The sequence below is a fragment of the Fundulus heteroclitus genome, unplaced genomic scaffold (assembly GCF_011125445.2).
Source record: "Fundulus heteroclitus isolate FHET01 unplaced genomic scaffold, MU-UCD_Fhet_4.1 scaffold_155, whole genome shotgun sequence".
Taxonomy (NCBI): domain Eukaryota; kingdom Metazoa; phylum Chordata; class Actinopteri; order Cyprinodontiformes; family Fundulidae; genus Fundulus; species Fundulus heteroclitus.
Genome location: NW_023396567.1, coordinates 129,134 through 147,921, shown reverse-complemented (window position 1 = coordinate 147,921; position 18,788 = coordinate 129,134). Strand labels below are relative to the sequence as shown.

At 39.2% G+C, this 18,788-nt stretch overlaps 1 protein-coding gene across 4 annotated transcripts in view; it reads right to left on the bottom strand.

The window, feature by feature from the left end:
* cdh19 (cadherin 19, type 2) overlaps nt 1-18,788 on the bottom strand; it is a 52,717-nt gene that overhangs the window by 14,071 nt on the left and 19,858 nt on the right. For all 4 annotated transcript variants that reach the window (XM_036129318.1, XM_036129317.1, XM_036129316.1 and 1 more), the window contains 4 exons: nt 14,865-15,032; nt 11,850-12,040; nt 3,630-3,883; nt 1,039-1,175 (listed from right to left, as the gene is read on the bottom strand). In XM_036129318.1, the coding sequence (XP_035985211.1) occupies nt 1,039-1,175; nt 3,630-3,883; nt 11,850-12,040; nt 14,865-15,032 (750 nt within the window). The remainder of the gene's footprint in view (nt 1-1,038; nt 1,176-3,629; nt 3,884-11,849; nt 12,041-14,864; nt 15,033-18,788) is intronic.

Below are 18,788 nucleotides of genomic sequence, written 5' to 3'. Positions count from 1 at the left end.
TTAGATAACGACCGGACCAATCACGGTGCGAGGGGCGGGACTTTACTATGTGTCACTCTCAGCGCCGTAATGCAGCAGCGCTTTCATACAGAGATTTTTGGTGCTGTGGAAAATTAAGAAAGTATATGTGAGTACACCATATATCCTCAGATATTTTAAACAAAACTCTCAAGAGCTGTTGAATGGAGAGTTTGCTCGATGGCATGACATGTTTTACGGACTACAAATTACAAAAACAGAGAGTGTCGCTTGGCGTTTTTTACGCCACATCCTTAGTTATCTGATTGGTTCTAACATGTTGACGCTGACCCTGTTAGTCCCACCTTTGAAATCAGTTTCTACCAGCTCCTTTTCAGACTTATACGCCATGTATACAGTATAAGTCTGGCTGGCTGGCCAGGCTTCTAGTTTGTTGTGGTAATGACTTTTATTTTGTAGGAACAGGAACAATGGTCAGAGTTTACAAGAAGTTGCTGGAGCTAAATAAAGGGCAATCCTGAAAAAAAAGAAAAAAAAAAAACCCTGCAAAAACAGCAATACGACCAGGGCTTCATGTTTATTCACACTTGTACTTATATAGATTCAAAAATGACTATGTATAACAAAACATGAAAAATGTGTTTATTTTACATACAGTAAGGTTGAACTCTGACTCTTGTAGGTCAAGTGTCAGCATTGGTAGCCCTTCGTAAGAAACAACACCAATAAAGATACTCTCAGTTTCAAAAAGGTTGGTGACCCCTGGTATATATAGATTCATTTCAGTGTGAATAATCTGCAAGTATGACTTTTTAATCAAATTACAGGGATGTTTTCAGTTTTATTGTTATGTCTTAGTTCTAGTCAATTGTTTACCTGTATACTTATTTGCTTTTTATTGTACATTTACTCAAAAAGTTGAAATGTGCACCTAGTTACTGGTGACTTTCCTAAACAAGCACAAGACTGGAACACATTTAATACAAGCTTCTAGTAGGAATGAAAATAAATGTGCCGTTGGCTATATCAACAAGATCCAAATTAAGAAAAAGTCCTTACTGATTTCTTTTGCTTCAACACTCATGTTGTGCCAGTCTGAAGTTTCTCGGTCCAAAGATCTGGCAATTGCTATGGTTCCATTGTTTGGGTCTATTTTGAAAGTGTTGGTGGCATCGGTCTTCTTTACAATTGAGTATCTGAGGGAAAAAAAAAAATCACAGAAATGGCACATTTAGCAAAGAAAGTTGGTTTCTGGGCAAAGTAGACGATGCAAAACCGCAGGGAAATTAATTAGACGAACTGCTCAATTTTTTTCTTATCCGTTGACAGATATCCAGCAAAGCAAGTACACACACACAAGTAAGTGAGATAAAAGTGACAACAATGCAGTGCAAAGACACAGCACCTTACACTGATAACAGATTTGTTTATGCATCCAGTCAATATAAATGGATTTGTATTTTTAATTAACAACAGTGTTTTTCTCCTTCTCAAGAGCAGTGAAATATACAACTGATGAGTCATTTCTAAAACACAGAAGAAAGAATTTTAAGGAGGCTTTGGCAGGATGTTGTAGGGGTTCAAAAAATGTTTTGCATTTTTACTTTTTTCCTTAAACTGTTTTAAGATGCATCAGTCCATCTTTCAATCCATCCATCCATTTGTCCATCTGTTCTTTTATTGATAAATACGTTGAATGTATACAGGCTCAGATATTGCCTGAGAGCTGTGACGTTTTTGACATTGAAACAGGGCTGGGAACCAGTACAACAGAATCTTTGCACGGAAAATTATTATTCTTTACAAAAAGTTGTTTCTTTCGAAAGCAAATATTTCTAGGCAACCCAAAGTATATGGGTCCTCTGTGTGAGCTAAGACTGGTAGAGACTGATTTCAGACTACAGACACAGTGCAGTTGGTACTGCAAATCATTTTCTGTAATTTCCATCACAGAATCATTTCTGTTTCATAGTGTTGTCTAAGGGTGTAAAGATTTGTGTTCAAACATATCCCTTGGGCTAAAAAGTTTTCGTAAAGTTTTAAAAATTTTAATCGTAACGTTTGTGGTTAAGTCATTGAATTCTTGACACATTTAATGTGGTTCACGTTGGGCTCTGGGTCTTTAATATAGTTTAATTGTTAAAAGTATTCATACATTTTGTCATTAAAAGCTTATATTTAGAGTGACTCATGTTACCCTGAGCTACCTCTATAGTTATGCTGCTATAGGCTTAGGCTGCTGGAGGACATCAGGATCTATTTCTCTCACTCTGCTGAGTTCTCCTACTTTTCTCCAATTTGCATTGCTTGTTGTCATTTCAGCTTTTAACTTTTTGCTCCCTGTCATTTTTCTCTTCATAGAAGGTACACCTGGTCTAGCGTTCTGTTAGCTGTGACATCATCCAGGGGAGACAGATCATCCACAATTACCATCTAACATAGAAAGGATTCCTCTATCAATGTGTGACTCTGTGCTTTTCTTGTCTCTCTTACTGTGTCTTCTCTAACCCCCAGTCGGTCGAGGCAGATGGCCGTTCACAATGAGCCTGGTTCTGCAGGAGGTTTTTCGTTCCCGTTAAAGGGGAGTTTTTCTTTCCACTGTCGCTTCATGCTTGCTAAGTATGAGGGATTGCTGAAAAGCCATGGACAATGCAGACGACTCTCCCTGTAGCTCCACGCTCTGACAGGAGGAGTAAATGCTGCTTGTCAAGACTTGATGCAACCTGCTGGGTTTCCTTAGATAGGAAACTTTTTGACTAATCTGTATAATTTGATCCAATCTGTATAATCTGATAGAATTTGAATTTGGAAAGTGCCTTGAGATGACATGTATCATCAATTGGCGCTGTATAAATAAAATTGAATTGAATCAAAATTATTCTCTCATTGATTTTTTTAGTCCACAAACACCCAATAGTAGTTGTTGTGAGAGAAAAAAAAAATTTCTTTGAAATCATCAGACATTTAACTCGTATCTGACTTTAAGGTGACATCATGTCTGCGCACTATTTCAAAGATGGTCTGAACACTGCAAGCTTAATCATATTTACTGGAACTCTGGAAACCTCTAAAATGTCAGCCTGAATTTATTAATCAATGAAACACTGTCACCGGAGGGACAATAATAGACGTTGCGCTGAGCATGATATGCAGCACCTGCCACTCTTAAGCTCTGCTGAGATGGACTACAGGCACCGCTTGTATGGCTGTCTCCTCTGCAACGTGACCCACTTGCAAATGACTGCAAATCTCAATTCCATATGCCACCTCGTACGGTGCTTTATTACATTCGCACGTTTTCTGCAAAGTCGCTTTGCGATAATACCGCTGCATTAGATAGAAAAGCCTGTGAGGTGTAAAATAAAAAAAAAAAAAAAGAAATGTCATGATTTATTCAGAAGGGCTCATTTCCTGCTAAAGTATTATGAGATAAATATGACCATGTTCTGGGTATCCAGAGATCAAGGGGGTAGAAATGGATGCAGCGAGCCAGTAAGCCTGTCGGAGATGGAATGATTTTTCAACCTGTGGAAGAAGCTTTCTCTGGGTGTTTCAGCTCGGGTGTCTAACCCGTCATTATCATGCCGGTTGTTGCATGCTAGGTGCCAGATGCCATCCCTCCCCCCCATGCTTTAGACAACTCACACTACCTGATGGGATTGTTGACTGCGTCAGTGTCTCTGGCACTAACAGTGCCAACCACGGTTCCCACCGCCGCATTCTCAGGAACCTTCCACTGGTAGAGTGCTGAGAAGAAGACAGGCGGCTCGTCGACGTCCTCCACAAATATCTTCAGCTTCGTCCTGTCACTGAACTCATCCAGCGTCAGAAACCGAGTGTCTGGGTGGTCATTAATTGCCTCTGCGTCCATCGCGTACTGTCTCTTTGATTCATAGTCCAAAGGCTGAGAAATAACGAAACAAATCACATTTCATAACAATGCAACTCTTTGTTCCCTATCAAAACAGAAGAAATAACTTTTCAATCACATTTCACCAACTTCTTCTTCCGACAAATAATTATCCCTCAGGAAGGAAGAAATATTTAATTATGTTCAGCAATTGTCAATAAGTCGCCAGCTGTGAGCACACTCTTAAATAATGCTATGGTGTAGTAAAAAAAAACATTAAGATGTGACTAACAGGAAAACAGCAGAAACAACATTACCACACTCGCAAAATGATCCATAAACAGAGTCAATATTTATTTTCTCTTCCATTGCATTTAAGTAGAAATATCCCATCTGTTAGGAAGAAAACAGCAAATTACTTACAGTGTGTGCAGAAAAAAAAAAACTCTGGCTCATTCCATGTTTATTGGAAAATTACGATTTAAGTTTGAACAATGTATTTAGTTACAGGATGACCAGACAAAGCCAGTCATTTGGAACCACGCAGAAATAGTTACAATATAGTTTATGTGCCTTACAATCTACAGTATGTAAAGATCATGTCTTTCCTTGTGAATATTTACGTGATTTGAGTGAAGACACACTGGCAATACACAAGCATTCATCATTTTTTTTATTACAGATGTACCCAGAAATTGACTGGTTTCTTGCTGTTTCAAAATCCATCCATCAATTCACCCATGTTCATGTTCACATGAGCATCCAAATATTTTTGTGTGCAGAAAGGTCCCAGTCTAGGATTTGAACCAGGGACCTTATTTCTGTGTTTCAGGTCACTGAACACACCATACCAACACACTGAGAACAACTTTTCACGATGGAAGAGGTTGACTACTGAAAAAGGAAGACACATTTCGGACTTGGGGTCAAGTCATTTCCTAGTTAGGTCTGATTACAGTAAGGCCTGTAGATTTCTTGAATAGAACCCACATGGCATCATGCAGTATAGCTCGACACATCATGCCCCAATTGAAATAAAAATCAAGAACAATTGAGAAAAAAAAAATTAATTAACATTTTTCAGTCTGAAAAGGGTTCAAAGCCAGTAAGGCTTTGGGACTCGAGTCAATCACAATAAGTGCCATTATCCACAAATGGAGAAACAATGAAACGGTATTCAACCTTCCCAACAGGTAGCCTACCAAAAACAGTCCAAGAGAACATCACCGACCCATTTAGGAGGTCATAGATGGACCCACAGCAACATCTAATGCATTGTAGGCCTCAAATACCTTAGTTAAGGTCAGCGTTCATGATTCCAAGGTGATAACTTCTGTTGACTTAAACATAACAATAGCCTGTCTCCCATTTTACAAATAATTGTCTTGATGATTCCTGAGACTTTTGGTAAAAATATTTCTTAAACATCTTATGGACATCATTAAGAGGAATGTCAAACCACTTTTTTGACCTCAGGCTTGGGGACATGAAAGGGTAATGCACTGGGACGATGATCTGATCCAAACTAGCATGTCCTTCGCTGAATGACACAAAACAAACTGAAGGCATAGTCAAAGTCTGGACTTAAACGCAATTAGGATGTGGTTCGATCGTTAACAGTCTGTTCAAGCTCAAAAACCCGCTAATCTTATCTTTAAACCTAATTGCTCTTATGACCTCTTCATTTCATGCGTCCCTGCAGGCAACCTTGCAACATGCATGAAATGTGTGTTTTCTTCCTGCAAACAAAATCACAGAGCCACTGCAGGAAAGATATGAACAGTAATAGCCCAGTGTTTTCGAATCGGGACATAATAGGAACATTTTACCAGCCATGCTAAAGATGAATGGTTACAGTAGTGACAAGAACTATCTTGAATAAAAAAAACGTGCATGCACTTTCTAAGTCCCTTAAATCACTGAACTTTTAGGAATGCCTCCATTTCCACCAACGATTTGCCAGAGAAAATCTGAGCAATAAAAACCGAGGCTTTCTTCTGAACAACCCTATAACAACCCTTTGTAAATTACAGCAGAATGTGAGCTAAAAAGTATTAGGACAAAAATCGGAATGGTAAGTTTATCCGAGGTAAGGGAAAAACTGAACTTAGCAGTTTGTCAGATGGTTCCGGCATTAATCATTCATCTTACTCTGATAAAGCCAATAGTTTTTTTCTGAGATCACCAGTCCCACATATTATTATAATAATACTATGCAATTATATTGCATATCTCAATAAGGTTTGACTAGATTTTTTAGAGTTCATTCATAGTTTTTCACAAAAAAGCTTTGTGATTGCTTCTTTTTTTAATCGCTTCTTTGGATCTCAGACTGTAATGTTTTGTGCACATCTGTATTCATGTAAATGTATTATTTTACATTATTGTGTCTTTGTGTGGAAGCCAGAATAATAGGCTTTGTGGATAACTACTATTCATGCCTAACAGATGTTACATTTCAACTTGTCTTTTTAAACCTATTGGCTCAACTTCTTTCAGATTCCTGGCAGAAGAAAAGCAACCAGGTTCTTAAAAGAAGGTCTCAAAAAAATTAAAAGTGAAGTTAAAGAATCAAAAGCTTTAAGAAAGTCCATAATATTTGAATAGCATTTAAACATAAATATCCAAAAGGAATAAAAAATAAAAAAACAGATGACATATTTACACATAGCAACAAAGAAGTGGGTTTGCATTGAGACTAAATAAAGAGATCTGATTAGTCAAAGCATTTAATGAAACAACAAAGACATTTTCCTAAATGTTACCATTTAGAACTCAGTAGAAAGTTAGCAACAATTAACCCTGCCCACACTTTTATATGGTCTTTTTTTTCATCAAACTTTTTTTCTAGAACCAAAAATGAAGTTAAAGCCTTTGTCCCCACATATGTTTAATGACAACATTTTGTGCTTACATATAATATATTCATAGAGCTCTCACTCTTTGTTCTATAGATTTATTACTACAATGGGAGAATTGCATAGGGAAATATGTATAGGAATAAAAAAAAATTTCCATAAGGTTTTCTTTTTCTATACTTATTCAGACCTGGAAAACATAAAATCCTGTACATTTCATACTTTTCCACACTACGCAGGAAGCAATAAAGGCATAAATCAGCAGCATAGCTCATTTAGTTATTTTTCCAGAAGTACATTACAGAGCTGTCTGTGACATTCTGAATTACTGATCATATCCTTGTATCAGTTACAGAATACATGTGTTTATAAGTAATGGAATCTCCTAATTTTATGTTAGCTAAAAATGTCAATTGTATGAATAAAATAACTGTAACAACTTTTCAACCAGAAAAATAAATCCAATTAAATCTACTCATGGTTCAGTTTTTCTGCTGATCCATATGCAAATATTAATCCATCCCTCTCAATCTGATTAAAAATTTATTCTGTTTGAGCCAGACTGAGTCAGTCAGATCTCATTGTGGTGTTTACAGGACGATTTTCTTTGCTACTGATTGGACTTTTGAACTCTTTATACATAGTCCATGTAAACACGGCTAAGAAAAAAAAAAAGAATAATTGATGGAATGAAAACATCCTCCCCCAATTCTTCAAACCTTCGTCTGTCAATGATAGAAGAAACACAAAAATGCTTAGAACGTAAATGGAATAAATTTAGCTGAAATATTTGCTGTATTATGAGACAGACGGACAGCACAATGTTAAACTAAATTCCTCAGATAAGAAAAGTAGACTAATTATGAATCACTTTTTGGGAGAATATCAATCAAAATAATTGATTTGAAAACAATCTCTATATCTTGGTGGGGCAGATTTAACATTTTAATTAATTATATACTATGCAGCTAATAACTCTAAAAAACTGGGTTTGTTTAAATAACTGCAGCAGTGACAGCTTATTGAGACCTGTAGAATGCATGCATCACAGAAATATTGAGAGTGGCCATGCTTGCTTCATGCCAAGACCACAACCACCTCATGCATACACCAAGCTGGAAATAGTAATGCCGCGGCCACAATATAAATAGGGTCCTGCCTCTCCTTTGGCTGTAACCAAAGGCCCAATCCAAAATCCCCATGATAATGAAAACCGTGCTGTGAAAACAAGGGCTCTTAGCTGCAGGGTAACATGCCAAATTCTTTATTGAAAGTTTTGCACAGGTTGCCTGGTGACCAAAATAAATTTTGCGTTTCTCAGGCTACAGTCCAAATGAGAAATTAACCTTCTGCATTGTCCCAAGAAAACCTGGCTTTGTATTATATCATTATGGAAAAAGAAAGGGGAACAGGGAAAACAGCATGGAAAGTGGTCCATATGGCTTATACAGTAATACAAATGCACAATAGTCAGAGTTACATGCTTTAGAGCCTTGATGTGATCAGCTAGGAGTGATCTACAGAAAACACAAAAAGTTTGGATTTTCTGTGCCTGTCCTTCTGAATGCACTGGCTGATATATTTGAAGAGCATGCTTCAGCTTAAAGCTTCCACACCTGAAGATTTTCCTAATTGTTTTTTTTTCATCCAAATTAAGTTTAAACTTTGTAAAAGAGGTGGCATAAACCATTGACAGCTAAGGTCATTACACAGCTTATTTAGTTGCTGTCATATCTTTTCTTGTCCTGCCACATATGATGCCGTACTGAAAAATGTGTTTTGATGGAAAATCAAGTCCTGTCACAGCTGTAACTTTTAATGCGCTGCAATTCTGAATCGTGAGTATTAAGGATGCAAGTTATCGATGAATGAGTTAATCTAAAGTTGTAAAGTATGGAACTCCAAAGTGTTCAAAATGAGATAAATAAATAAAACATTATGAAATTAATATTTACTTCAATAAATAAGGTATAAATATTGAAAATGACAATTACATTGTGAAATAAGTGAATGCTTAAACATTATCATCTGATTATTTCAGATGATAATTATTAATAATTATTAATTAATTTCAGATGATATTTCTTATATATGAAATATTTTTCATTCTTCTTTTAAAAATTTGTATAATAAAATGTCTATTTCACATTATTTTTCACAATAAAATAAATTATTATTGAGGTGTTATATAATTACAGCAGTTTCCATTTCAAAATGTATTTTTTTTAAAAGACCTTTTTTATTTCATTATGATGTTTTTCGCAATGACCTATTTATTTCATAATGACACTTTTCAACAGAATCACTTCGCCTGCCAATCAGCAGCAGTGGGTTGGACCTGCGCCCCCATTGGCTAAGCCTTAAAAAGTGACTCGTTTTTCCTGGCGGCTCCATAAACAGCTCACTTTAAAGTGTGTCCGGGACTGTATTCTTCAAAGACTGTATTTGTTGGCTAATGACGTTACAGTGGGTGACTTATGCTGTAAATGAGGCCGAAGAATGTGTCACTGCGGGTTGAAGGTAAGTTTTTTTTAACCGGAAAAGGCAATGGTGGAGAGGAGTGAAAAGCTGAATAAAGTTGCATATTTCTGTGACACCTCATTACCTTTAATAAAGGTTTTAGGCGAGAACTTAGCTATGTTAACCTGAAATATCTGCTCCGTGTGTTCATATATCACTTGATTTAAAAAAACATTGGTTGGACGTCCTGTGACTGCAGTCCACCTGACCTGGTGGCAGAGGCTCTCCATGCCGAGAGAGAACGCCTCTCTACCCACCGATTCCTTTCAGACTCCCGCTGGCTTTCAGCTAAGCGAGTCGATGCTCGCAATCCCGATAGAGAATGCCTTTCTCCTGACACATAGTTGCTCTCAGTCTCCCGGTGGTTTCTAGCTGACTGCTCACTGCTTGTGGCTCGCTATCCCGAGAGAGAATGCCACAGAGAAGACGACATGTTGCCGACAGAACTAGACTTGACCAGGTGATGCAGGTAGAACCAGGCTTGATGAAAAGCTGCTGACATGTTCCCAGCATTGGCAGAGCAAGACACAGAAATCCTAGGCGAAACCATAACCAGGGAATGCACACAAGTAGTAGTTAAACAAGCTAATGAGGGCAGGGTGAGAACAGGTCCAAAGGGTTAAACAGACGGAACAACAAGAAGACACTGGGAAACAACACATGCAGGCGACAAGACAAGACGTTCTGGCAAGGAGTGGTTGACTGGGGCAAGTATATATTGTGAGTGGAACAGGTGGAATGGTGGAATGAATACACAATATTTTGGTGATAATTTAAGGAGCTCATTGAGTGTTTATGTGGTTCTGTTTTTGAACATAAAGTACATTTTACATCCTTGTTTTCATTAAACAGTATAAAATAATCCCACGCAGAAGTCTGGCATGCCTGGGCAATGACTTTTTCTCTTACAACTATCATGGCCTGGTTCTGCTTAAGGATGAGCAGCGGCGCCCTCCTTTGAATTGGGGCCACATTACAACACTGCAAGTAGGTCCGTCTAATGCTGGGTTCACACGGCAGGATAATTAGCCCGTTTTTTGTCCTTATCTTCCCCTTCTGACATGTCCTGATTATCTGCTTGGCTTTTGAGATAATCATAAGATATATTCTTACTGTGTGTTGTGTGTTAAGACTGACCTAGTCTGCTTGGAAGGACATTGGGACAGCTACAACCTAAAATTGTGGATATTCAACATGTTGGGTTGTCTTTGCCCGATATCATAGCATGTGTGGTGTTTCCCGAGGAACAGGCCACACACTTGTTGAATGTGACATGTAACCAATCAGAAAGCAAGGTGAGGAAAACAGAAAAAAAAACAACTCACCTCAATATAATAGTGCAGCAAACCTAGAGCCCCTGGTGCCTCTGAGCTCATCTTTAATCTCAAGAGGTTTTGTGAGATTTCCAGTCTGACACCTGAATGTTACAAAGTGAAATCTGTTCCCGTGTGGTGTGTTGTGCTTGCCGATTGAGTGGACATCACCCACTGTATGAGCAAACCTGTAATATATGTCCGAGTTTTTTATCATTATGTGTGTTGTCCCTCAGGTTTTGAAAATCGGCCAACAATTTTAAAATCTCGACTGGTGAACCAGGCACAAGCAGACGTTATCATGTAATCAGATGAACAAACTTTAATCTAATAGGTCGTTCTATGCATGTGGCTCCGTGCTCTTTCGGTAGGAGTGAATGCTGCTTGTCAAAACCCGATGCAATCTGCTGGGTTTCCTTAGATAGGAAACTTCTTGACCAATATATTTGCGTGATTGGATTGAATCTGATTTTGCACAGCACCTTGAGATGGCATGTGTCATGAATTGATGCTATATAAATAACACTGACAATTAAATGACAGTGGATGGTTTGTCTGATACCTTTGTGAGTATGTACTGTATTGGGATCAAGGTTGTGGTATTTACAGTATTTTACTGTATCCGGATGTTTAATTTAACAATGATGTCTCAGTTTATTTTAGTTGTTATAGTCAAGGATCAACCATCCACCTGAAAAATGTATTTCAATGTACAAGTGGACAGCTAATCAATCAGAAAGTGTGGTATGTCTTTCTATACCATTGAAACACAGGGCTAATACACATGAGTGTTACAGGGGTATTGGGAAACATCCAAGGGCAGATGCAATATAGACGGTGTCATGGTTGCTTTCAGACATAAAATACATTTTCCAATTTTGCCCCATTCTACACTTGTTTGAACAGTCCAGGTGGTATTAAAGACCATAGGGCAATCTTAATCCAGTTTAAAGGACAATTACCCATACAATGTTTGCAATGAATTTACAGATTTCTTTTGTCAATGACCTCAGCTGACACTCTGAGAGAAACACGACAATGAAAAGAAAAGGCGTAAAATACTCTTCTATAGGAGGAGATATTGTGTAATGAAGGCGTATTTTGACAGCAAAAAATATATATTCTTATTTAAACCAAGGCCAGATAAGACATAAGCAGAAAATACATTAGCTATGACTACAAATATGCACAGTTGATCTTCAAAAATACTACATAAGCAAAATTGATTTAGATAACTAAAAATTGGCAATCAGATTTAAGGTCAAATCAGATATTAGCACATAATATTGAGATATACATAAACATAAAATAAACTGTATATGCATGTACCTTAGCCAGGAGGAGCACTCCTTCCTGTGTCTCTGGGTGAGTTTCGATTATAAAAGTTGAGCTTTCTTTCAGGTCATCCTTCAGACGGTATGTCATTCTGGCATTAATACCAATGTCTCCGTCGTCTGCCATAATGCTGCCCACTGTGGTGCCAACGGCTGAATTTTCAGGTAAAACAAAGGTATACTGATCTATGGAAAGATGAGGCGTATAGATTTGTTGTAGTGTCACTTTTTACTACCATAGGAAGAAAAAGTCAGCATAAAATATATAATACCTTTCAGGACTATTGATACACTTAGAGAGACAACGGACCGACGAAGATGACGCATATAAAAAGACGGCAACGCAGAGTACTTATCATCTTTCTCTGCTCATCCCAATTGGCCACACATTGTTCACCACTGCCATTAAAAGCGAACTGTAAATAATGTGATAAGGAGTTTGTAGGAGGGAACCACAGTTTATGTTTGCACTAGTTCTCCTGTTTATTTAATTAGTTAGGTAAGCTTTTGTCATTTGGTTTATTCAGCTTTTTTTATTAGGTAAGTGTTGCTCATTGAGATAGTTTCTTTTGTTTGTTATTTTCAGCCTTGGCTCACTCTGAAGACTAAGTATCTCCTCCTTTTGTAAGCAGAACGTGTGGTAAAAAAACAACTTTTAATAAATCTCAGACTGCCTGTTTTTATTATTTTTACAATACTAGGGTATACAATGCTAATATCACAAAGAAAACTATTTTAAATGCAATAATTGTGGGCAGTTATATTTCAAGTACTAGCAAGAACTAACACCTTGGTTCCTAGTAAGATTTTCAGCTTAACACAGATAATTGCAAATAGTCACACAGAGAGTTATTCAGCTGAGCAGAAATTAAATTAAGTTTTTTGCTCAGGGAAAGCGTTTAGTTACCGCACATTGTTACTGTAGCTTAAAGGTAGAGTGGACTGTGTTTCTGTAAATGTAGGGGAAAAAGGTCCCTTTTTGAATAACTGTGCATGTGCAAGACCATCTTACTTGCTCTTCCGCTCCTTAGGGGAATAGCAGAAATAAATCTCCTAAATACAATCTTGTCTAATTTCTTTCTTCTGAGGCCTTCCTCTTCTTCTCATAAACTTGTGAGAGTTTTCTTCTTGTGACTCTCAGCCATTTTTAAAGTATATGGTGAGAGCAGCAGAGCTGCAATGTACAGCTAACACCAAAGCTAACTGGATACATAAACACTAGAAGTGTGCATGCATAGTCAGCAACCAGAAACTAACAAGGAACGTGCACACCCATTGGTGTTGTGTGAGCGCATCACAATAATTGGCATATGGGAAAACCAATAGATAAGATGATTCCCCCCTGGAACTTGAAGCCAACGAAGGTCATCCACTATACCTTTAACATAGACATACATAGAAGTTCTAGTCATAGGCTAATTTGCATACCCAGTAACCTGTGCAGGCTTTTCTCATTGTGCATTTAACGCAACCGGTATTAACATTGCAACACTTTACAAAAACATTGCCATTGTATGATCTTCTAATACTGTCCAGCCCAATTTAAAGGAAATCCAGATGGTGTCCAATTTGCAAGTTACCTCAAGTAATATAGGGGAGACAGAAAATATGTGCTAGAAGTGCCTCTAAAGAGAAGAGATCAAATCTGAAGTCACTGGCCTACACGCCAAACACTCTGTATGGTGAAAAAGAAACGCTTCACATCACTTTGAACATATCATCTTCATGGTGAAAAACAGTTGTGTTAGTGTCATCATCCACAGATGCTTTTCTTTATCTTGGACAGGGAGGCCTGTCAGAGTTAATGGGAGGATGCAGGGCAATCCTACAACAAAACCTGTTAAAGGCTCCACAAGACTTGAGTCTGGGTAGAGGTTCACTTTCGAGCAGGACAGCACCCTCAAACACCCAACAAGAGCTACAATGGTATGTGTTAAACTGTAGCATATTCATGGATTAAAAGGTCCTTATCCAGATTTGAAAATTTTTGGCCTGTAACATGGAAAAAGTGATAGAAAGGTGGTGGGTATAAATGTCGTTGCATGGTACTGTAAAAACTAACAAAAATGTTTCTCCACTGATCCAGTGTTTACAGGAGGTGACTATAAGTTTTTAATAACCAGCGAAGCGATTCTGCAGGTTTCCAAAGTGATAAGAGAGAGAACATCGTGGTAGATGGTCAATTTGTGTCAGTCACAAATAAATTGTGGCAAACCCCATATAATCCCAGCCTAACTCTAATAAGAAGATGAGAAAATCCGATAGCGTCTTTGAGCGTCTCCTTTTAGAGAGACTGGCACAATTGGGAGCAACTCAACAGGCACCCAGCTGCCCCAGAAAAAAAAAAATAGCCCTGCTGATAATAAGTTGCAATTATGTGACAATGCAGAGGGCACAGTTTAAAGGGAAGTGTGGCCATCTAATATTAATGACGCCTTTTTTTCACAAAACACAGAATCCATGGGATACACTTGCTCCTGCTATGAATTGGGATGTGACATTAATAGTTAAAAGCTCAATCCTCGCTGGCTCTTTCCTGCAGAATTGATTTCTTCCCACTGCAGTCGTTTAAGTGAGGTTTATCCCCGAGAAAGCTCGGTTTGTTTCCAAAGGTCATGACGAATGTCCTTTCATGTGTGAATGATTAAATTCATCCAGCATGTGGCACATGTACGTGTGCACAGGCAGCTGTGTGCAACGTCCCCATCTCATCTTTCGACTGTCTGCTTTTTAATTTTGGGCCGCCGGCTGAATGCCACAACGTGCACAGTCGAACGCAGCGCCAGAAGCAAAAGCCACCCACCCAAACCAGAGGAGCGGGATCAAATAAATACCTTGTAGGTATAATATGAAACACGTCCTCGATGTCTGTAACGCTTTGTACACTTTCGTTGATTCCCTTACTTGTTGTGTGTGCATACGCGCATGAGTGCATGTGTGCGTACCAGTGTGTTTGTGTGTGTAAGGCCCCTTAGTGTTTGCATCACTGCGAGTCATGTGTGTGACTCACGTTGCTGAAAGGTGGGCCCATTGTCGTTCACATCACTCAGGCTGATGGTAACCGTGGTGGAGGAGGAGTAACCGCCGCTGAGGCCCAGCATGTCCTTTACCTGCACCACCACCAGGTACTCCTCCCTGGCTTCACGGTCCATATTAGCCCAAGATGTTACAATGATGCCTGGAGTGTGAGAGAACATGGAGTGAAGAAGTGGACCAAAAAAAAAGCCAAGTATTTGGTTCATTAAATGTGTTTCTGTGGGTGGTACATATGTTTCATTAGACTAAATGTAAGTAAACAAATATTGCCTGCCCGAAGCAGTCCTTAGGAGCACCAACCAAAACTGTCATCAAGAATTTAATCAGCTAAAAAAATAAATGTTAAGAGGTCTTTGAATTGACTCGGTGCTTCTTCTGTCCGGCCAGACTGGAGGGTGTGGGCGACGGTAAACTGGGGAACAATTTCCGAATCAGACCAACCCAGTGATACCATTAAAGCCATAATTTCCACCGATGAGTCATGTCATTTTATGATTAAATGGTATTAAACTTTTAAAAGCTATTCAGAAACCAAAATTCCCCTTAGCTAACTCCATCATTTTAAACCTCATCTGACTTGTGCTTAAGGTTTACAAATGGATCAAAAGTGATAAGTACTGTGAACATAGAAAACATTTTTTTCAGGAGTTTCAAACAAAATTAAAATGGTGACATATGACAAATCATTTAGAGCACTTGTCTGAGACACAATTGCCTATTAAATGACCACAGATATGAATGATTGCTAAAGGAACTTTGATCATGATCCTGATGATTGATGGATTGATGGATTGATTGATGGATTGATGGATTGATTGATGGATTGATGGATTGATTGATTGATTGATTGATTGATTGATTGATTGAGAACAACTAAGACCAGCTCCAGCTGGTCTTAGTAGTTTTTGGTTGCTTATCAAATAAGAAAGTCTTTGCAAGAGGTGTGAAAGTCCTCCTAAAAGACTCAACAGAAAGCTAGCCCCTTGGTCTCTTCTTGGTCTACTGGCTTTCCATCAGTGAGAAAACCCACCTAACATTTGCACTGTGTGAGGGAAGTCCAAAGGCAAACTGCAAACTAATCGTTGAGTAACATATTATGCTTTTGTTCTTCTCAAAATATCGTTTCATTCCTGGTGAACCTTAACCCTTTTTCCGGGTGCAGTTCACAGTCCAAGTCAACAGCAAACTCTGTCATCTTGCACAGCCTATTTACATTTTTCTGTGTCATTGTGAGCTAAGAGATCTATGGCACATCTTTCATACACAGAGCACAGATTCCAGCTTTGCACACCGTGCACTCTGCAACGCATTTTGTCCACCAACATAGCAGAAGCTCAGGCATTCGCAAACTGTTGTAATCCAAGCATTGCACCAATCATTGGTGCTAATAACACATTTGTTAGCATCTCTGCCCATAAAAAAACATCACATCCTTTTGCCTTGACTGCTGCTTTAAGAAGACCCCTTAATATAAAAAAATATTAAGGTGTCTTCTCTTACCACTGTATTTGAGTATTTGAGTTTTGGGTTTATTTTATTTCTCTGCTGTTTATACTGTAGTTATAGTCATATTTGTTTATTTGTTTTACGTCCTTATTTCTTATTTAGGTCCTTTCTTCATTTTTGTTTTAGGTCCTTAGTTCATTTTTTGTTTTAGTTCCTTAGTTAATTTTTGTTTTAGTTCCTTAGTTAATTTTTTGTTTTACGTCCTTAGTTAATTTTTTGTTTATATATTTTGTATTAGCTCTGTAGTTTTCTCCTTGTGTTTACCATTGCTCATATCTTGTTCACTACCTTCAGTTCCTCTGCCTTTATTAATCTCAGCTATTCCTCATTGTCCATCTGATTTACCCACCACTGTTGCCATTAGGGATGGGTACCTTTCACATTTGAACTGACACCGTACCAATTCCCGCTACCTGGGAATCGATACTGGTACTTAACAGTACCTATTTTTGTGTGTTATGTAGTAATAATTGTTAGTTTATCAATACAATCTCTACATTTTTCAATTTATAAACTTGTTTGGACCTAGAAATCTTATAAAATTCATGATTTTAATACATTGCCTGAATCCTCAGCACATTAAACTATTCTTTTTAACTAAAACAGCAGTTATCAGAGGCACAGGGTGAACGAGGAGAATACGGGATTGAAGCTGTATGTGAATAGAATTCAGGGAATTGTTTCAGTGCAACAGTTTCAGAGAAGAAAAAAAACTATGTTAAAAGTATGATATCTTTTTACAGCTTTGTAATTTAGTGTAGGATACATTTGTGAAGAGAGCTGAGAGTCTCTCCTCTCTGCTCTCTTCGCAATGACTACAGACGAGTTTCTACATACATACATGCATACATACACACACACATATATATATATATATATATATCATATATATATATATATATTGTCATGGTTGAGTTTTGGTTTGGCTTTGTTTTTCTGTTATTTTCATTTTTTCATCTCTTTTGGGTTAGGTTTGACTTTATTTATTGTTAGTTTTCAGTCATCAGTTATTTTCTGTCAATTTTCACCTCACCTCCTCAGCAGTCAGTCACACCTGAGATCATTTGCTGGTTAATTAGTCAGACCCTGGTGTCACCTGTCAGTTCTCTATTTAAACCTCCCTCTGTCTTTAGTTCAGCACTGGGCCGTCATCATCATTCCACACCTCTCCATGCCAGTTCCCGTTTTGCCTTGGAAGCTTTGTTTTTTCTCCTGTTAAGGTTAGTCCAGTCAGTCACTCTAAGGACTGTTTGTTCACTGTTTGTTCCTGGAGAAGTTCTGCTCTGTGCTCTGTTGTCTCTCAAGTTCTGCTAACCTGACTAGCCGCCCTGGAGAAGTTCTGCTCTGTGCCCTGTTGTCTCTCAAGTTCTGCTAACCTGACTAGCCGCCCTGGAGAAGTTTTGCTCTGTGCCCTGTTGTCTCTCAAGTTCTGCTAACCTGACTAGCCGCCCTGGAGAAGCTCAGCTCTGAGCCCTGGTGTCTCTCAAGTTCTGCTAACCTGACTAGCCGCACTGTAGAAGCTCAGCTCTGTGCCCTGGTGTCTACAAAGAACTGCTAACCTGAGTGCTACGAGGCCTACTAGCCGAGCAACACCAAGCAAGTGTGGACTCTCTGTCTCCGGTCCGCCAGCTCCTGCCATCACCTTCTCTCCGTTCCTGTGCAACCAGCTCCTCTGGCCTCATCAAACCTCCACCCATCAACCTTGTAATAAAGACTCTCAAACTTTTAGTCCCGTGTGTGCATCCTGAGTTTATCGGTAAACAAAATCGTGACAGTACGGCCCAGTCACAAGGTGAACTCAGGCGCCATGCGGGACTTACCTGCAGGAGTTGACGACCCGGAAATCATCGCATATTTAAAGATGTGCCAACGTCAGATGAGGGAAAGGTACGCCAGGATGGCTTCTGCCCGGAATCCTGCGCCACCGATCCGGGTCAACTCTACTCCCCTGGTGGTCCAAGTGGGTGTGGTAACGGCTACTACAGAGCCCGGGGAAGGAAGCCGCTCAGCCTCTCGTCGTCTCGGTCATCATCTCCATGACTCACAGCTGGCCCCTCGAGTAAAGCACATCGTTCCACCTAGCAGACCCCCACGCATCAAGGAGAGCCAGTTGTGGGATTTCTTCTACGGTGACCGAGACGACCTTCTGCCCTGCTGGTCAACGGCCACCCCCGAGATTGCCTCGGATTCCACATCTGCCCCCTCCCGGCGAAGAAAGCAGAACCACCGGCGCGGAGGGTCCGTCGAGGTTCGTGAGGAGGATCCGCCTCCAACGGCACTGCCCGCTGAAGCCTGTTGCCCGGCGCCGCTGCCCGCCGAAGCCTGTTGCTCGGCGCCGCTGCCCGCCGAAGCCTATTGCCCGGCGCCGCTGCCCGCCAAAGCCTGTTGCCCG